The 15,087-nt window shown below is 43.1% G+C and overlaps 1 protein-coding gene across 27 annotated transcripts in view; it reads right to left on the minus strand.

The window, feature by feature from the left end:
• Nucleotides 1-15,087, minus strand: part of NEB (nebulin) — a 257,274-nt gene that overhangs the window by 205,239 nt on the left and 36,948 nt on the right. For all 27 annotated transcript variants that reach the window (XM_089659448.1, XM_089659440.1, XM_089659316.1 and 24 more), the window contains 6 exons: nucleotides 8,508-8,612; nucleotides 7,937-8,041; nucleotides 7,650-7,754; nucleotides 6,082-6,189; nucleotides 5,642-5,758; nucleotides 5,116-5,217 (listed from right to left, as the gene is read on the minus strand). In XM_089659448.1, coding sequence (XP_089515574.1) covers nucleotides 5,116-5,217; nucleotides 5,642-5,758; nucleotides 6,082-6,189; nucleotides 7,650-7,754; nucleotides 7,937-8,041; nucleotides 8,508-8,612 — 642 coding nt within the window. The remainder of the gene's footprint in view (nucleotides 1-5,115; nucleotides 5,218-5,641; nucleotides 5,759-6,081; nucleotides 6,190-7,649; nucleotides 7,755-7,936; nucleotides 8,042-8,507; nucleotides 8,613-15,087) is intronic.

The raw sequence follows: 15,087 nt of genomic DNA on the forward strand, positions 1-15,087 counted from the left end.
AATTTACACAACGCTTTACACATGTATATTGTACATTCACATCAGTCCCTAACCCTCAAGGGGTGTACAATCTAAGGTCCCTAACTTACACCATACCATACATGGGCCAAATTAGACAGGATCCAATTAACCTACCAGCATGTCTTTGGAGTGTGGGAGGAAACCGGAGTACCCGGAGAAAACCCACACAGGCACAGGGAGAACATGCAAACTCCAGGCAGGTGGTGCCGTGGTTGGGATTCGAACCAACGACCCTAGTACTGCCAGGTGGAAGTGCTAACCATTTAGCCACTGTGCTGCCATATATATATATATATATATGTATATATAAATTATTATTTTTTTAAATTAAAACTTTTATTGAATCCTTCCATCATCAGAGCAGTAATTTTCTTGCTCAGTATTTTTATTGCTTTTAATAAAAAGATACAAATACAACAAGGCACTTCAGTTAAGAACTTTGAAAACATATTGTATAGGTTTACATCTCTGATCACTGAAACATGCATAAACAGATAATACAGTGCAAAGTGTCAGCCTTATAAACATCCATATAAAGAGCAACAACAGACAGGTAAGTAGAAAATAGTAACAGACCATATAGGTAGTGTTATCACAAGGATCCTGAGTAAGGACCTGGCCCCAGTAAAAATTATGCCAATGAGCACTCTGTATTGTGGAAATAGAAAGAAAAAGGAATGGAGAAAAAGAAGAAAATGGACAAAGTGGAGGTGGAGGGAAGGGAAGGAGAAGGAGAGGAGGGAGAGAGGTGGTCAAGGGGTAACACCACCCAGCCTGGAGACCCCTACCAAGATCAATCCAAAATTTAGAGTTCAAGAAGGTGACGGTCAAAGTCCCTCGGGAGAAAAAGAGAAACCCAGGGATCCCAAACTCTGAAATTTTCCATGGTTCCTTGCAATTTGGCCATGTGTTTTTCATTGACTTAGGCCCATTGCATGTGGGAGGTAACTTTGGATGTTGGTAACGTATCAGACAACCATGCCTGTGGTATCATCTGCTTCACAGCTGTGAAGACATGGAGGTGAAAAATTGATGGTATTTAAAAAGTTGCATAATTAGCTGGTTTACTGATGAAAGATTGTGTACCCGTTTGGAGATGATAAGGTTTAAATGACAATTCAGGATAGTTTAGTGTCTAGCAATGTGTCCTGTTTATTGGTCGTAAAATAATAAACATGTTTCATTCTCCAAAGGGACATTTTGGCACAGTCAGAGAGAAGTAAATTTAGGTATCTCCTTGCTTCCCCCAAAGCTAATCTGTTATGTTCAGAGGGGACCTGAATAAACATTTGAGTTTTGTCTTGAAATTCCAGTTCTAGCTGAAGCAGCTTAAGGCTACATTCACACATGAGAATTTTGAATCTCTGGAAATTACAGATTTACTATGATTTTAGAACACTCTGTTGGTCTCTATGTGGTTCGGCGATTGCAGAGCATTTTATCATGTGAGAATTGCAGCAGAATCGCACCAGGTGGTTCCACGATTTGTCATTTTAGCAGAGCTTTTTGAAATTGCAGGCAGAATCTGCCCATGATTCAAAACAGCCATGTGTGAATGTAGCCTTCAGTTCAGTATACAGTGCCCTCTAATCACCACTTCCTAGAGAGTGAGAGCAGAGATATCTGGGGATTTATTGAGCAATAGGTATTGCAAGATATGTGATGGACTAAAGGCCAGTTGGAGTGCATTAGAAATTAGAGAATCATTAAGGATGCATTCACACATGGGAGTTTTGAATTGCAGGCAGAATCGTCGTAATTCTGCCTGCGATTTCAAAAAGCTCTGCTATAATGACAAAATTGTAGAACCGCATGTTCAGGTGCTGCTGTAATCACGGTAAACCACAAGTGCACCGTCTGGTGTGAGGGTGAAGGATGGAGTCAGAGCAATCATTTTCAAAAAGAAGATGCTGACCAACAATAACGTTATGATGGAAGAGAGAAAATGTTTAATTTGGAATGCCTGCCAAAATAACAGTGAGTGGTTACCATGGATTGGATATCTGTAATAGATTTCCATCTAGTGCCCTCCAAAAAATTCTGAAGTTGGAATTGGTTTGAGGTTAAGAATGGTCTGAAATGTGGATCTGAAAGGCTAGGAGCAAATCCAGTAGAACCAGTAACCGGAGACATTCCAGATAGGCCTGAGGGAGAAGGCAAGAGACACCTTGCATTCAATAATACCACCAGAGTAGTACTTATTATTGGAAGTGCTTTAACAGCAGACAGGAGTGAAAATTGCCAGGATAGTGTTGGTATGGGAAGGGAAACCATGTTATTCTCCAGGCCCACACAACGTTTAAAGGCACTGTGTTTAATGCAGTCAATGACTCTGCTCACATGCACTGCCTGGTGGTATTTAAAGGGGTCAGGAAACCCCATTTCATCCCACATCTTAGGAATAGACAGTATTCGATAAGAGAGCCTCCTAGCCCATAGGACCAAAGGAAGGTAATGAGCTCTGTCTTGACGAAGCAAAGAAAGGCCCTGGGAATGTGGACTGTGGGGGTTTGTAGAAGGTACAGAAGCCTATAAAGAATATTTTTTAAAATGTTTTTCCAAACCAAGTAAAGGATTGAGAATGCCAAAGATTTAGGACTGAACAAATCACTGCTACTAGTGGTGGGAAGTTTTCTTTAAAAATGTCTGTAATGGATGTATAGTGTTAACATGCAGGTACCAAAATGTAATGGATGCCCACTCTGAATGAAATATTTGCTTGAATAGCTCTAAATTTGTATGTTGGGATATTTATATTCATTGCTTTGGACTTCCCTACGTTAATCGTATGATTCAAGAGAGATGCAGAGTGCAGAAGTTCTTGCAATAGAATAGGCAGAGAGGTTTCCGGGAGCGTTACAAATATAACATCAAGTCACTGGCGTACGCTGCAACCTTATGAGAATTGTTCCCTGGCTCCGAACGTTATATTTTATTTTTAATGATCATTTAATGATAAATGTCCTTCAAATCCCAACAATGTTTATAATAATGAATGCAGAGGAGCTTGTCCACCTCAACAGCTCAGATAAAATGAAGTCATATTGTGAGCTAAGACATTTTGCAGGATGTGGTCTATTATCCTCTCCCTAAAGTATCAGGATATCATACACTGAGCACTAGTAAGCCCACAGCAAAATCTGTATGAAGTGTTTGTAAATGAGATGTCTTCTTTACACTATGTTATATCAGACAACAGTGCCATCTAGCTCCCAGGGAAAAGATTCCAAATGCCCCCCCTAAAAAGTATGAGCATTGTGTTAGCAAAAATCCCTCCCCCCAAAAACATTAAGCACTAATCTGCATGCTTACTCCATAAGCATAAACTCCCTTAAAATACAAAATTCTCACCAAACCAAAATTCTCCCTTGTCCCATTACAAATCCCCTTCCCCCAATGCAATGTCCAACCCAGCATAAATCTTTGCCTCTCCCTTCACAAATCTCCCCCTCCTAGCACAAATCCTTGACCCTTGACCCCTCAAATTGTCCCTCTGAACAAAAATCCCCACCAATCCCCCCCACCCAGATCACCCCCAGCACAAATTCCCCCCCCCCCCCACACACAAATTTCCCCTCCTAGAACAAATATTACTCCTGCCACCCCCCAAATTCCCCTTTTTCACCACTAATCCCCCCAACCTAGCACATCATCTCCCTCAAATCCCCCTTCCTGACACAAATCCCCCCCCCAATCCCCCAATTCTCCCCACAGCAAAAAATCCTCTCCCCAAAAATCTTACCCTCTGCCACCCCAAAATTCATCCTTCCAGCACAAATACCTCCATATCACACCTCCTAGCAGATCCTCTACAAATCACCCTCCAGCACAAGTTCTCTTCCTTCCCTCAAATTTCCCCTCTTAGAACGAATCTTAACCGCCACCCAAAATTCTCCTCCTAGTATAAATCCTCTTCCAATCCTGCCTCCTAGCACAAAGTTTCCCCCTTTTCCTGCACAAATCCGCCAATCCTAGCATATACCCCCCCCCCCAACCCCTCCTCCTATCACTAATTCACTTCCCCCTCCCCCTGCTAGCACAAATGTTCTCATCCTCAGCACAAGTATATGCTACTTTCTCCTCCCTCCACCCCATTCCAGTTGTGTCCCCAGTACAGACCCCCCCCCCCCCCCCACAGGCCTCAGATACAGCGCAGATGTATGTGGGATGTTCTCCCTCCCCGGCTCCTCCTCAAATTGACACCTCACAGTTGAGGCAGAGCCTAGGGGAAGCTGCTTTGCACAGTTTTAACAGGCAATGGTGGAGGGGGGGGTATGAGATAGGGGCTGCGGGGACCCGCACCAGAGATGATTCTGGCTGTCAGATCAGGACTGAGCAGGGTTTGCTTACCCGCCACCTACCCACATTCTTTGCTGGGAGGAGATGGGGCAGGTAAGCAAACACTGCAATGTCCTCATCTGACTGTCCCAAGAACCTAGAGGAGAGAGAGCACAGAGCAAACCTTCTCCCAGCTCAATGCTGACGGTAGCAGTACTGCTGTTGTCAATAATTCTGTCACTGTGAAATGGCAGGAAGACTCCACGTAGCGCCCCCCACCTCATCCGATACAACCCCACCCAGGGCAGCCGCACTTCCCGCCCACCCCTAGTCCCAGCCCTGTCAGAAAAATAATTTTGTTAGAGCATGAGGAAACCAAGTACCTTGTACATAAAACAGTTTTATTTCTGTTGACCATTCTGTGACCTCTAAAGACTACACTATATTGGACTCATCTTGAAGCAAGAACTGACCAATTAGGGTGGACTTACCAAAACATGATCAGCAACAGAAGTGTCCGCAGAGAACAAAGCTAAGAATGCCCAGAAGATATGTGTTCAAATTAATGTCTGATCATATAAATAACATTTCCTGACCACCATCTCATATTTATAAGCCAGCTAAATCTCATGTAATGTGTCTCCCCCCCCCCCCCCCCCCCCAGGCACTCTCCTCTTTACTCTTCTATTCTACTTATTTTGAAGCCAAAATAAGATCCTGAAGCATCCCATGTTCCCAGTTAGTGATATCATTTCCAAGAACTCCAATCATTATTTCTTAGACTACGGTTCATCAGAAACTGTGGACAATACTCACATCACTGAAGTTCCTCAGGACATTATCAAGCTGAAACTTGGGGGTGTCACAGTAATTAATACTGGTTCCTCTGGCTTTTTCATAAGATTTCTTGTACAATATCTGAGAAGGAAAGAAGAAATAAAAAGCAGGAATTAAGATTGCAACATGTTACAAGTTGTGAGTTGTGAGAGCTCCTCAACCAGTTTCACCCACCATATACAGACAAATACGTGCCATCCCCTCAGGTCCAAATCCTAGTGACTTGATACAGGAAATACAGGGAGAATAAATCTCTCTTCGAGGTCTTCATATACACTATATGGCCAAAATGTTGTGGACACCTGACAATTACTGTCATATACGATATTGTTGGACATCTAATTTCAAAACTATTATCATTATTGTGGAGTTCACCCCCACCCTTTGCGGCTATAAATGCCTCCACTCTTATGGGAAGGCTCTCCATGTGATTTTGAAGTGTGTCTGTAGGGTTTTGTGCTATTTGGCCAAAGGTGCATGGTGTTTCTGTGGGCCTATAACTTACATCACTCAGGGCATTGCCAGCATTTCTGAGTTGCCGCAGTAAGGGATTTTCTGTGGCAGGAAGAGTATGGTAAGCTGTGGGTCCCTTGGCCTTTTCATAATTTTCTTTGTATTTCACCTGTAAAAAAATGGATTAAAGACTGTTGAGAAAACAATAGTATTGTACTGTGTTAGCCATTGGTTAATACAGAAAGTTTGAAGTTTAAGTGATACCCTTTATTGGCTAGCTTAAATTAAAGGTGAAAGCTTTTGAGGTGCCTTATATCCCTTTCCTCGGGCTTTATACATAAAAAACCTATAGAGGGGATCTAAGACATTCCAAAAGCTTACATATTTAATACCTTAATTTGGCTACTAAAGGTATTACCCAAACCCCAAGCAAACTGCTGAGAAATAAACATTAATGTAACATATATCTTTATTACAGTGGCTTTCACATACCGTGCTAGCGTTCAGTCTTGCCTTCTTGTTAGTCTTATATTCTGGGGTTTCTGTCTGCATGAAGTAGATTTGGTCTTTAGCATTTTCAAAGTCTTCTTGATACTTTCTCTGTTGAAAGAAGGAAATTAGTTAGAATTGATTCAGGAGCTGACATTTGATTATGGCTTTATAAGAGCTGAAAACGATATCCAGGAGGGCATGCTGGAAGCTCTACAGAGGTTGGCAAGCATGAGGTTACCATCTTCTGCAGCATTGTCTTTGATATTGTATAAAAAGTAGTATAAGCGCCTTAGTAGGAGTCAACAAGCTGCTATGCACGGAAAAAAGGTACCAATGACCTATAAAGAAGAAAATGTATATAAATAGTGCAGCGCTTATAAATAATAGGTAAAAAGAAAAGAACAATAAGTCCTTAATAGATCAAATATTAAATATAAAAAATTATATAAAATTTAAATTAAAGGATATGGAACAATCCAGCAAATATATTGGTGAATATTAGAAAACAAGGTGACTTGGATAGCTGTGTGATAGTGGTAATGAAATGCACACTCACCGGACGCGCATATTAAATGCGCCTTATATACAATTATCCTGATGCTTGTTAATGGTTGGTCCTCCCTCTGTGGGGTCCCAGGTAGGTGGTCCTCTTTCGCAAAAAAGGGGGTCCTCCTGTGTAATCCTGGTGGGTGCTGTCCCTCCTGGTGGCTTGGATAGTGGGTGGTATTCCGTCCTCAAAGCAGGTCTGCGGGCTAGAGCACTCCCCCAGGGGGCAACAAGAACACTCCCATAGTGTAGTATGTTATAAAGGCTTTATTAAAAATGCATCAGGGTAAACATAGAATAAGTAACGTTGCAGACAGTAGTCTGAAAAGAGAAACTGACCAGCTGGTATGCTAAGATGGCCGCCGGAGCTCCACGTTGCTCCGGTGGCATGACGTCACGCCACACCACGCTGTGACGTCACGCCGCCAGAGCAACGTGGAGCTCCGGTGGCCATCTTAGCATACCAGCTGGTCAGTTTCTCTTTTCAGATTACTGTCTGCAACTTTACTTATTCTATGTTTACCCTGATGCATTTTTAATAAAGCCTTTATAACATACTACACTATGGGAGTGTTCTTGTTGCCCCCTGGGGGAGTGATCTAGCCCGCAGATCTGCTTTGAGGACGGAATACCACCCACTATCCAGGCCACCAGGAGAGACAGCACCCACCAGGATTACACAGGAGGACCCCCCTTTTTTGCGAAAGAGGACCACCTACCCGGGACCCCACAGAGGGAGGACCACCCATTACCAAGCATCAGGATAATTGTATATAAGGCGCATTTAATATGCGCGTCCGGTGAGTGCGCATTCCATTACCACTATCACACGGATATCTAAGTCACCTTGTTTTCTCATATTCACCAATATATTTGCTGGACTGTTCCATATCCTTTAATTTAAATTTTATATAATTTTTTATATTTAATATTTGATCTATTAAGGACTTATTGTTCTTTTCTTTTTACCTATTATTTATAAGCGCTGCACTATTTATATACATTGTCTTTGATATACTCACAGCACTCAGATTATCTGCATTCATTCTGGCGACTGCAATTTCGTAACACGGGGTCTGGCTCCATTTGCCTTTCACTTTTTTCTGATAATCCTCACGATATTTGATCTGTGGTAGAAAACACGTGTTACGGGGTTTCAGAAAATAGCCCAATGAAAATAAAAGGAAGGGTGGGATGGAAGAAAAAGAGGAAGAATGGAGGCAAGGAAAGGTAGAAAGAAGGAGCATGAAAGAGGTGGAATAAAAAATAATGCCCAAAAGTGGCAGAAGGATATATAGGCAAAACTTACATCACTTAGCTGTTGTGTCACTTTCTTGGCCATTTCTATGTCAGGTCGATCAGCCAGCTGTGTGAACTTCAGCTTCTGTTCATCATGTCCTTTCTTATAATTGATCTGTTTGGAAGACAATTTAAAATTAATGATATGCAAAAGGTGGTTGATGACAGACATTTGTTAAAACTCAGTTCCATCTAACACTTGTTTTGTTTTGTTTTGGATAGATCAGGGAAAGACTGGAACCTTTGTCATACTTTTATTGCTGTTGGTATCCCTTTTGGGGAGATTTTCCTTCACTTTCTGGTATAACAGGAAGTGATGGAAACCTTTTCTAATGGGGACACAGAAAACACATTTTAAGCAGCATGAGGAAAAGTTAGAATGTTTGATGTTTCTATTGATTTCTGTGTCTTCCTGTCCCCTGTACAGACCTCACAGGGTCAGGAAGTGAGGAAAATCACCCCAATGGGATAATAGGAAAAAATAAAAGCCTGACATTTTTGTTTACAATTTTTAGAAGGTCTACTATATCACAATTATTGAAACATATTAATGTTATGCAATATTTTTTGGCTAAACTTACATCGCTTAGAGCTTTCTGTGCCTGAGCAACTCTTCTCAGTTCTGGACTATCAGAGTAAGGAAAATACATTGTTTTATCTTCATCCCAATCTGCTGTGTATTGTTTCTAGAGGAAAAAGAAAATATGAATAACACAAGTTAGAATAAATAGTTAAAGCAGTAGACACCTGTACTAGCATCCTGTTGGAAATCAGGTACCCACAGGTTACCCCCAATATTGAGTGGATAGGACAAGATAGATGAATCATCAGGTTAGTTGGCTGAATAAGTGTTTTGTGCAATTTTGGGATTCAGATTTAGTTTTTGATGTAAATATAAAGATCATGTTTATGCACAACTCCAGCCAAAAATTGTCTCCTGGTGAGAGATTTGTATGTAAGATTTTAAGGGCCCATTCAAACTTGTGCATTGTGATAATGCACTGTAAAACATGCATAACTACAAAGCACGGTAATGTGAATACCGCAGTGCAGTGCTATTCTTTGTTAATGACCCTTCAAGGCACTATGCAGCAGTGATCAATGTAAAGGCACATCAGTGCATCAAAATGCACATGATGTTCATAAGCAAAATGGTCATGTGGACTTTTTGGATCATTGTTGTGTATTGGCAGCCCATTTTACACAAATTAAGATGCAAGTGTTAATGCAATGCAAAGGTCTGAAAAAGTCTGGGACGTAAACACCATCTTTGTTTTCATAGTTGCTTGTCTTCCATTTCTGTCTAACAGTCATCCTTATGGGAACAGGGGCAACAACAAAATGCTGCCAGAGATTCATTGTTGATCTACTAGAAAATGTGATTTTATTGTAGCCTATGCCTTACTGAAAGTATTTCTCCCTCACTTCCTTTTATGTCTGACACCCATCAAATAGACAGGGAGCTGATTTACCTTCACTGTCTGTCTTTCCTGTAAAGTTAAAAGGAAATGTGAAGAAATGTATCCAAATGGGATCCAGCCATAGAGCTTGGCTTTTAGTATGTTAAAACAAGATAACAGTCTCCCAGTCTATTTTAAAACAGCAATAGCTTCTTGCATATGTTTTAGAAGTCATTACTAACAATCTTTTGTAACATGGTGGTAGTTTAGAGTACTGGACATGAATCTCCAACCAACACAAACTGAAGTCCTTAACTCAGCCTCATAGCTTAGGTTTGACAGCTCTCCTGAGGGGCAGGGGTTGGTTTTTATGTTTTTTTAATTAAAAGAGGTTACAAACATAGCCATGAGGCATTCCCCAGCTCAAAAAAACAACACAACTACATTAACACCCTCATTCCATCACCCGAACAATCCTCAGTGACAAGAACAGGAGTATACCAGTAGGAACTGGAACAATCAGATACAGAATTTGGAAGCATTAGCAAGGACATTAGATTGATCAGGTACTTAATAACCACTAACTATATTGGAGCCTAACCCCCCCCCCCCCCCAAAAAAAAAGAATAGGGGATTGGGCCAAGCAGGAGGGGGATGTGTAGTGGAGACCACAGACAGGACAGGACAGGACAGGACCAAAAACTTTGGAAAAAGCCCACAGGGGTGTCTCCACATCTCCAGCAATTCGGCTCCACAGTAGGGTAAATTCTATGGAGGCATTGTGGAGTGAAATAAGCCATATGAAGTATTTTGAATTTAATTAGCTTATCCCTCGTAGCTACCAAATGAGTAAAGGGGTATTCCTAAATGTCCTCCCAGTCCTCCCCATTCAGCTCCAGCATCTCTGCCCGACTGTCAAGGTCCTACCTTTTCCCAGAGGTTATGTTACTCCATGTGCTAGCATCCATCTTGGATTTCTGCTGAGCATGATGGGAATCTTTTATGCCTTCAGGTCTCTGAGGTCCATCCCCCAGAGGGGTGTGGCTGAGTACATATAAGCCTGGGATCTGCACATGCTCTTTGCACTTGTGTCTTGTGTCTTTGTCTTGCTACAGCTCTGTGTATACGCTCGTGACTCTTCTGGTATTCTGACTCGGCTTGTGACTAAGACCATTCTCTGCGTTTCCCTTTGATCTGACCTTCTGTTGCTGAACCCGGCCCGTGACCTGTGATTCTCTGTCTACTGTTCTGTACTGTTTTGTCCCGTTGTTATTGACCCGGCTTGTCTGACTACGCTATTGTCATTCTCACCAACTACACGCCATTGGCGGCGGCCATTACCGCAGCTGGGGTGTCTCGGGGGCCGCGACCTGGTCCCTGGTTGCGTCAAGTCCATCCCCACCATCAGGGGCCCTGGTGAAGGGCAGCCTGGGACTTAGACTCCGCGCCCTGAGGGACTTCAGTCTGTTGGTGGTGGTTGTCGTCAGCCAGTGCGTTACCCTGCCACTAGGCCTACCTGTCCGTTCCACAGCCCTGCCCTGACACCGACACCTCTGTCGAAGAGATTTGAGATCAGTATGGACGGAGGGCATTAGAGCTCTATAGACAATGGACAGAGCCTGACTAAATCATCAGCACATAATAGGGTCTCCAAGTCATCTGGAAGTAAGTGGAGTGGGTGAAGCCCAAATTGCGAGGAGTAGGCATGGTGGAGCTGCAGGAATCGGAAAAACATAGAATTTGGGAGATCATGGAACTGTTTTAATTTGTCAAAGTGATGAGTTTGCCCCTGACACAAATATCTTCCAGGTATTTAATCCCCCTGGAAGCCCAAAGAGAGGGGTCTGGGATAGTTAAGAATTCAGAGAGCTGCGGATTGAACCATAGGGGAGTGTACGGAGACCAGGAGGCCGGAGGGGCCGTAAGGACAAGTTTTCAATCCTTAAGTACAGCCTTCATGGAGAAAGTGAGGCAATGAAATGGGACTCAAGGGCCACAACACGGCAGGTTCCTAAGGGTTTCATAAGAGCCAAGGTAAGTGGCTTACAGGATCACTAATGCATTGGTGTCATCAGTACTGACCCAATTACACACATGGGTGAGTAAGGACGTCAGAAAATACTTATAGAAATATGGACACTCCAGGCCATCTTGCATCCAAGGCCGACAGAGTATGTTTCTACTGAATCTCAGGGGGCAAGATCTCCAAACAAATTAACTTATTAAAGAATGAAGATGGCAGAAACATTTTTTCAGGATCCAGATTGGAGAATGACGCAAGGCATAGAGTAGTATACGCAGTATTTTCATTTTTACTAGATTTATACGCCCAAGTGTGGTTAAGGGGAGATTGTCCCAGACCCTTAGCCTCTGCCTGATGGTCTGCACTGCTGGTTTGAAATTTAGTCGACAATAGTCTCTCACCTCAGATAAAAATGCCTAAATATTTCAGGGAAATGGTCCACTGTAGGGTTAGGGATGGTTCCACTGCATTTTGGGCACCAAGGTCTATAGGCAAAATGAGCAATTTGTCACAATTAGTGCGGGGCCCAGAGTAGGTGGCAAAGGTGCAGAGTATAGCCAAAGTCTCCTGCAACGATGGGCCCTGGTCCTGCAAAAATATGTTAGATCATCTGCATACAAAGCTAATTTTTCAGTGATATTCCCAACACATATACCCAACACTTTGTCAGACTGGCGTATTGCCTCGGCAAGCGGTTCCATGCAAGTGCAAACAGCGCAGGGAGAGCGGGCACCCCTGCCTTGTCCAACGTTGAATCTGAAAGGGAGGGGAAAGCACCCCTGCCAGTCTGATCCACACAACAGGGGATTTGGAAAGCAACCTAAACCATTTTTGGAATACCGGGCCTAAAGCGAAGTGATTCAGTACCTCACCCATGTACCACCAGCAGACCGTATCAAAGGCCTTCTCAAGGGCTACCAGTACTCTGGTGGTACATTCCTCTGAGGGGAGCTGCAGGTAGTTAAGCACCCTTCTCAAGTTTATGTCAGTTGTCTTACCTGGTATAAACCCGGCTTGATCAATATTAATTAGAGAAGGAAGAACCTTCATAAGCCGGGCTGCCAGCACTTTACTTAATATTTTAAGATCACAATTTATTGGGGATATAAGCCTGTAGGAGGCACAATGACGTGGATTTTTGCCTGGCTTAGGAATCAGGACAATGTGAGCCTGACACATGGACAGGGCAGGCCCCCTGATTTCAGACAGGCCGAGAACAACTGTTGTAATTTAGGTGCAATGAGGGAGGTGTATTCTTTGTACCACTCCCTAGGGAAGCCATCTGGGCCTGGGGATTTGTTGTTGGGAAAGGAAAAAATTGCAGTTTCAATCTCTAGAGGAGAGATTGGAGCATTTAACTCCTCTACCTCCTCCTGCATAAGTTTAGGTAGGGAAAAAGAAGTTAATAGCTTGTTGAAGGTATGGTCTGGGGCTACTCCTGAGTCACCATATAAGGAACTAAAGTAGTTATTAAATTCCAGTAGGATCTCTGATGGGACCGTGGTACTAAGGCCTGTTGACGTAAGCAGTTCTGGAACCACTGTTTGGTAGCATGGGTCCGCTACTAGGTTTGCCAGAAGTTTCATATTTTTATCCCCTGACTCAAATAGCCTACCAGCAAAATGCTCTAAGTCTGAGTGAGTCAGGGAAGTAAAGTGAACCTGTAGCTCCTGTCCAACTTGTTCCCAGTGAGACTAAGTGTTGGCCGTGGGCGTCACATCGCATAGGCAGCGTCCACCTCTGCCTTGACTCCCTCCAACTAACTGGTGAGAGAAATATGATCCCTGCTTTAATGGCAGAAATAAATTCTCAACGAGATGTGGCCTTAAAAACCTCCCGCACCATGGCAGAGATACTGGAAAGATTTGGAGACACAACCTCTTGTACCATGGGGTTCTGAATCCAGCGCGGTGCCAGCCTCCAGCAACCAGGGTCCCTCCACCCCCCACCCCCAGAACCAAGGCTAGAGGGGAGTGACCCTGAGATACCTGCTGGAAGGTAGGAGACCGAGCCCACCCAGGCCAAGACAGGTGTGGTACCAAATAAATAATCAATTCTAGACCCAGACCTATGAGTAGCAGACAGATGAAAACAGAACTTATCCATTGGGTACTTCTATCTCCAGATCTCAGTGAGATGAAAAGTGTCAGCCCAAGCAGACAAATCTCTGTCAGCACCCCTAGCGGGATTGGTGGTATCCAGGGAAGCATCCAAGATGGCATTAAAGTCTCCACCCAGTTCAATGTATACAATTCCAAAGGGTGCCAATTTCTCAAATATGGTACATAGGAGTTTAATGTCAACAGGTGGAGGGAGATATACATTTATAAAAGCCCACAACATCGACTGCATTTTCAGTATAGGAAAATGTATCTTCCCCCGTGATCTGTCATTACCTGTTCCACGGTACAGTGCAGGGACGTGTTTACCAAGATAGCGACCCCTCCAGCATGGCATGAGTATGTGGCATGGAACACCTGTTTTACACAGGCTCTACAAAGGGTCAGTATCTTATTGCCCATCAAATGGGTAAAAATACAATATGTGGTTTATGGGCTGTTAAATATTTAAACATCAGGGAACACTTAAACTTGTTGTTAAGTCCTCTTACATTCAAAGAGATTACCTTAATATGCATACCATAAAAAAGAGAAAAGAGGGGAGACCCAGAAAGGAAAGGTAGTGAGGAGTATAAATAGGGGTAGGGAAAGGGGAAACACAAATGACATGAACCTAGGAAGAGTAAACCATTCTAGAAAAGAGTAGCACAAAGGAGCAATATTTCACCTTGCAATACAGGCAATAATTAACACAGTAAAAAGATCAGAGAGTTCATAAGGAGGAACTGGAGTAAACATACCCTACCATGCAGCCAAACTATAATCATTGTAGGCTAACACAGTTTAATTCCTGAAACTTGAAAATGGAAAACGTCCACTCGATGGCGATGTCCATGGAAAATTCAACTTCCAGCAGACAAAGTGTGTAAGGGGGAGTAGAGTATTAACTAGTGATCTGCCAGCTTGCCAAAGAAAAAGAGGCAGCTCCCACAACAAAATGTAGTTCCAGCATCAGGAGAACAAGGCACAAAGCATAGGGAGGGGAGCTTTTAAGTAAGAGGGAGTATAAGGATTCCTGGTTCCCATGTGCACGAATGAGGAAGTGGTGCAATTGTTATCATCCACTGCAGCCTTGCCATGTGTCTCCTGGACCACAAACAAGCCATAGTAATAGAAAAAATGTATAGGAAAATATGATAACTAGTTCTCCACTTCCCAACGAACAGTAATCTGGAGAGGCTGAGGAGTGGGCAACAGCTTTAGAGCCACTTACATCACAAAAAGATGGCGTTACCTGAGAGTGAGTAGCCAGGCATCCGCATCAAAGAAACAAAGCGTGCCATTATGGGCCACTGGAGTAGATCATGTTGTATGGAATACTTTTCTCCCGCAGCTTGCAACGTACTTCAGTGAAGGTTTTGCGTTGCAGTTCAGCGGAGCACTGCGGATACAGGTGAACCATGGTGTTCTCAAAAGGTAGAGAAGGGTTCTTCCTGACTTCGGATAAGGTTTTGTCTCAGTCCCTATAATTGAGCAGCTGGACAAGGAACATCTGTAGAGGAGATTCAGGGGTTTTCTTGCCTGGAGGCACTCTGTGGCCACTTTCCACCACATACATGGCCAAGACATCTTCCAGGTGGAGTAACTCCTTAAATAAGGATTCTGTAAAATCTGAAGG

The sequence above is a fragment of the Staurois parvus genome, unplaced genomic scaffold (assembly GCF_062004578.1).
Source record: "Staurois parvus isolate SC_StPar_1 unplaced genomic scaffold, SC_StPar_1.0 ptg000031l, whole genome shotgun sequence".
In the NCBI taxonomy this organism is placed as follows: Eukaryota; Metazoa; Chordata; class Amphibia; order Anura; family Ranidae; genus Staurois; species Staurois parvus.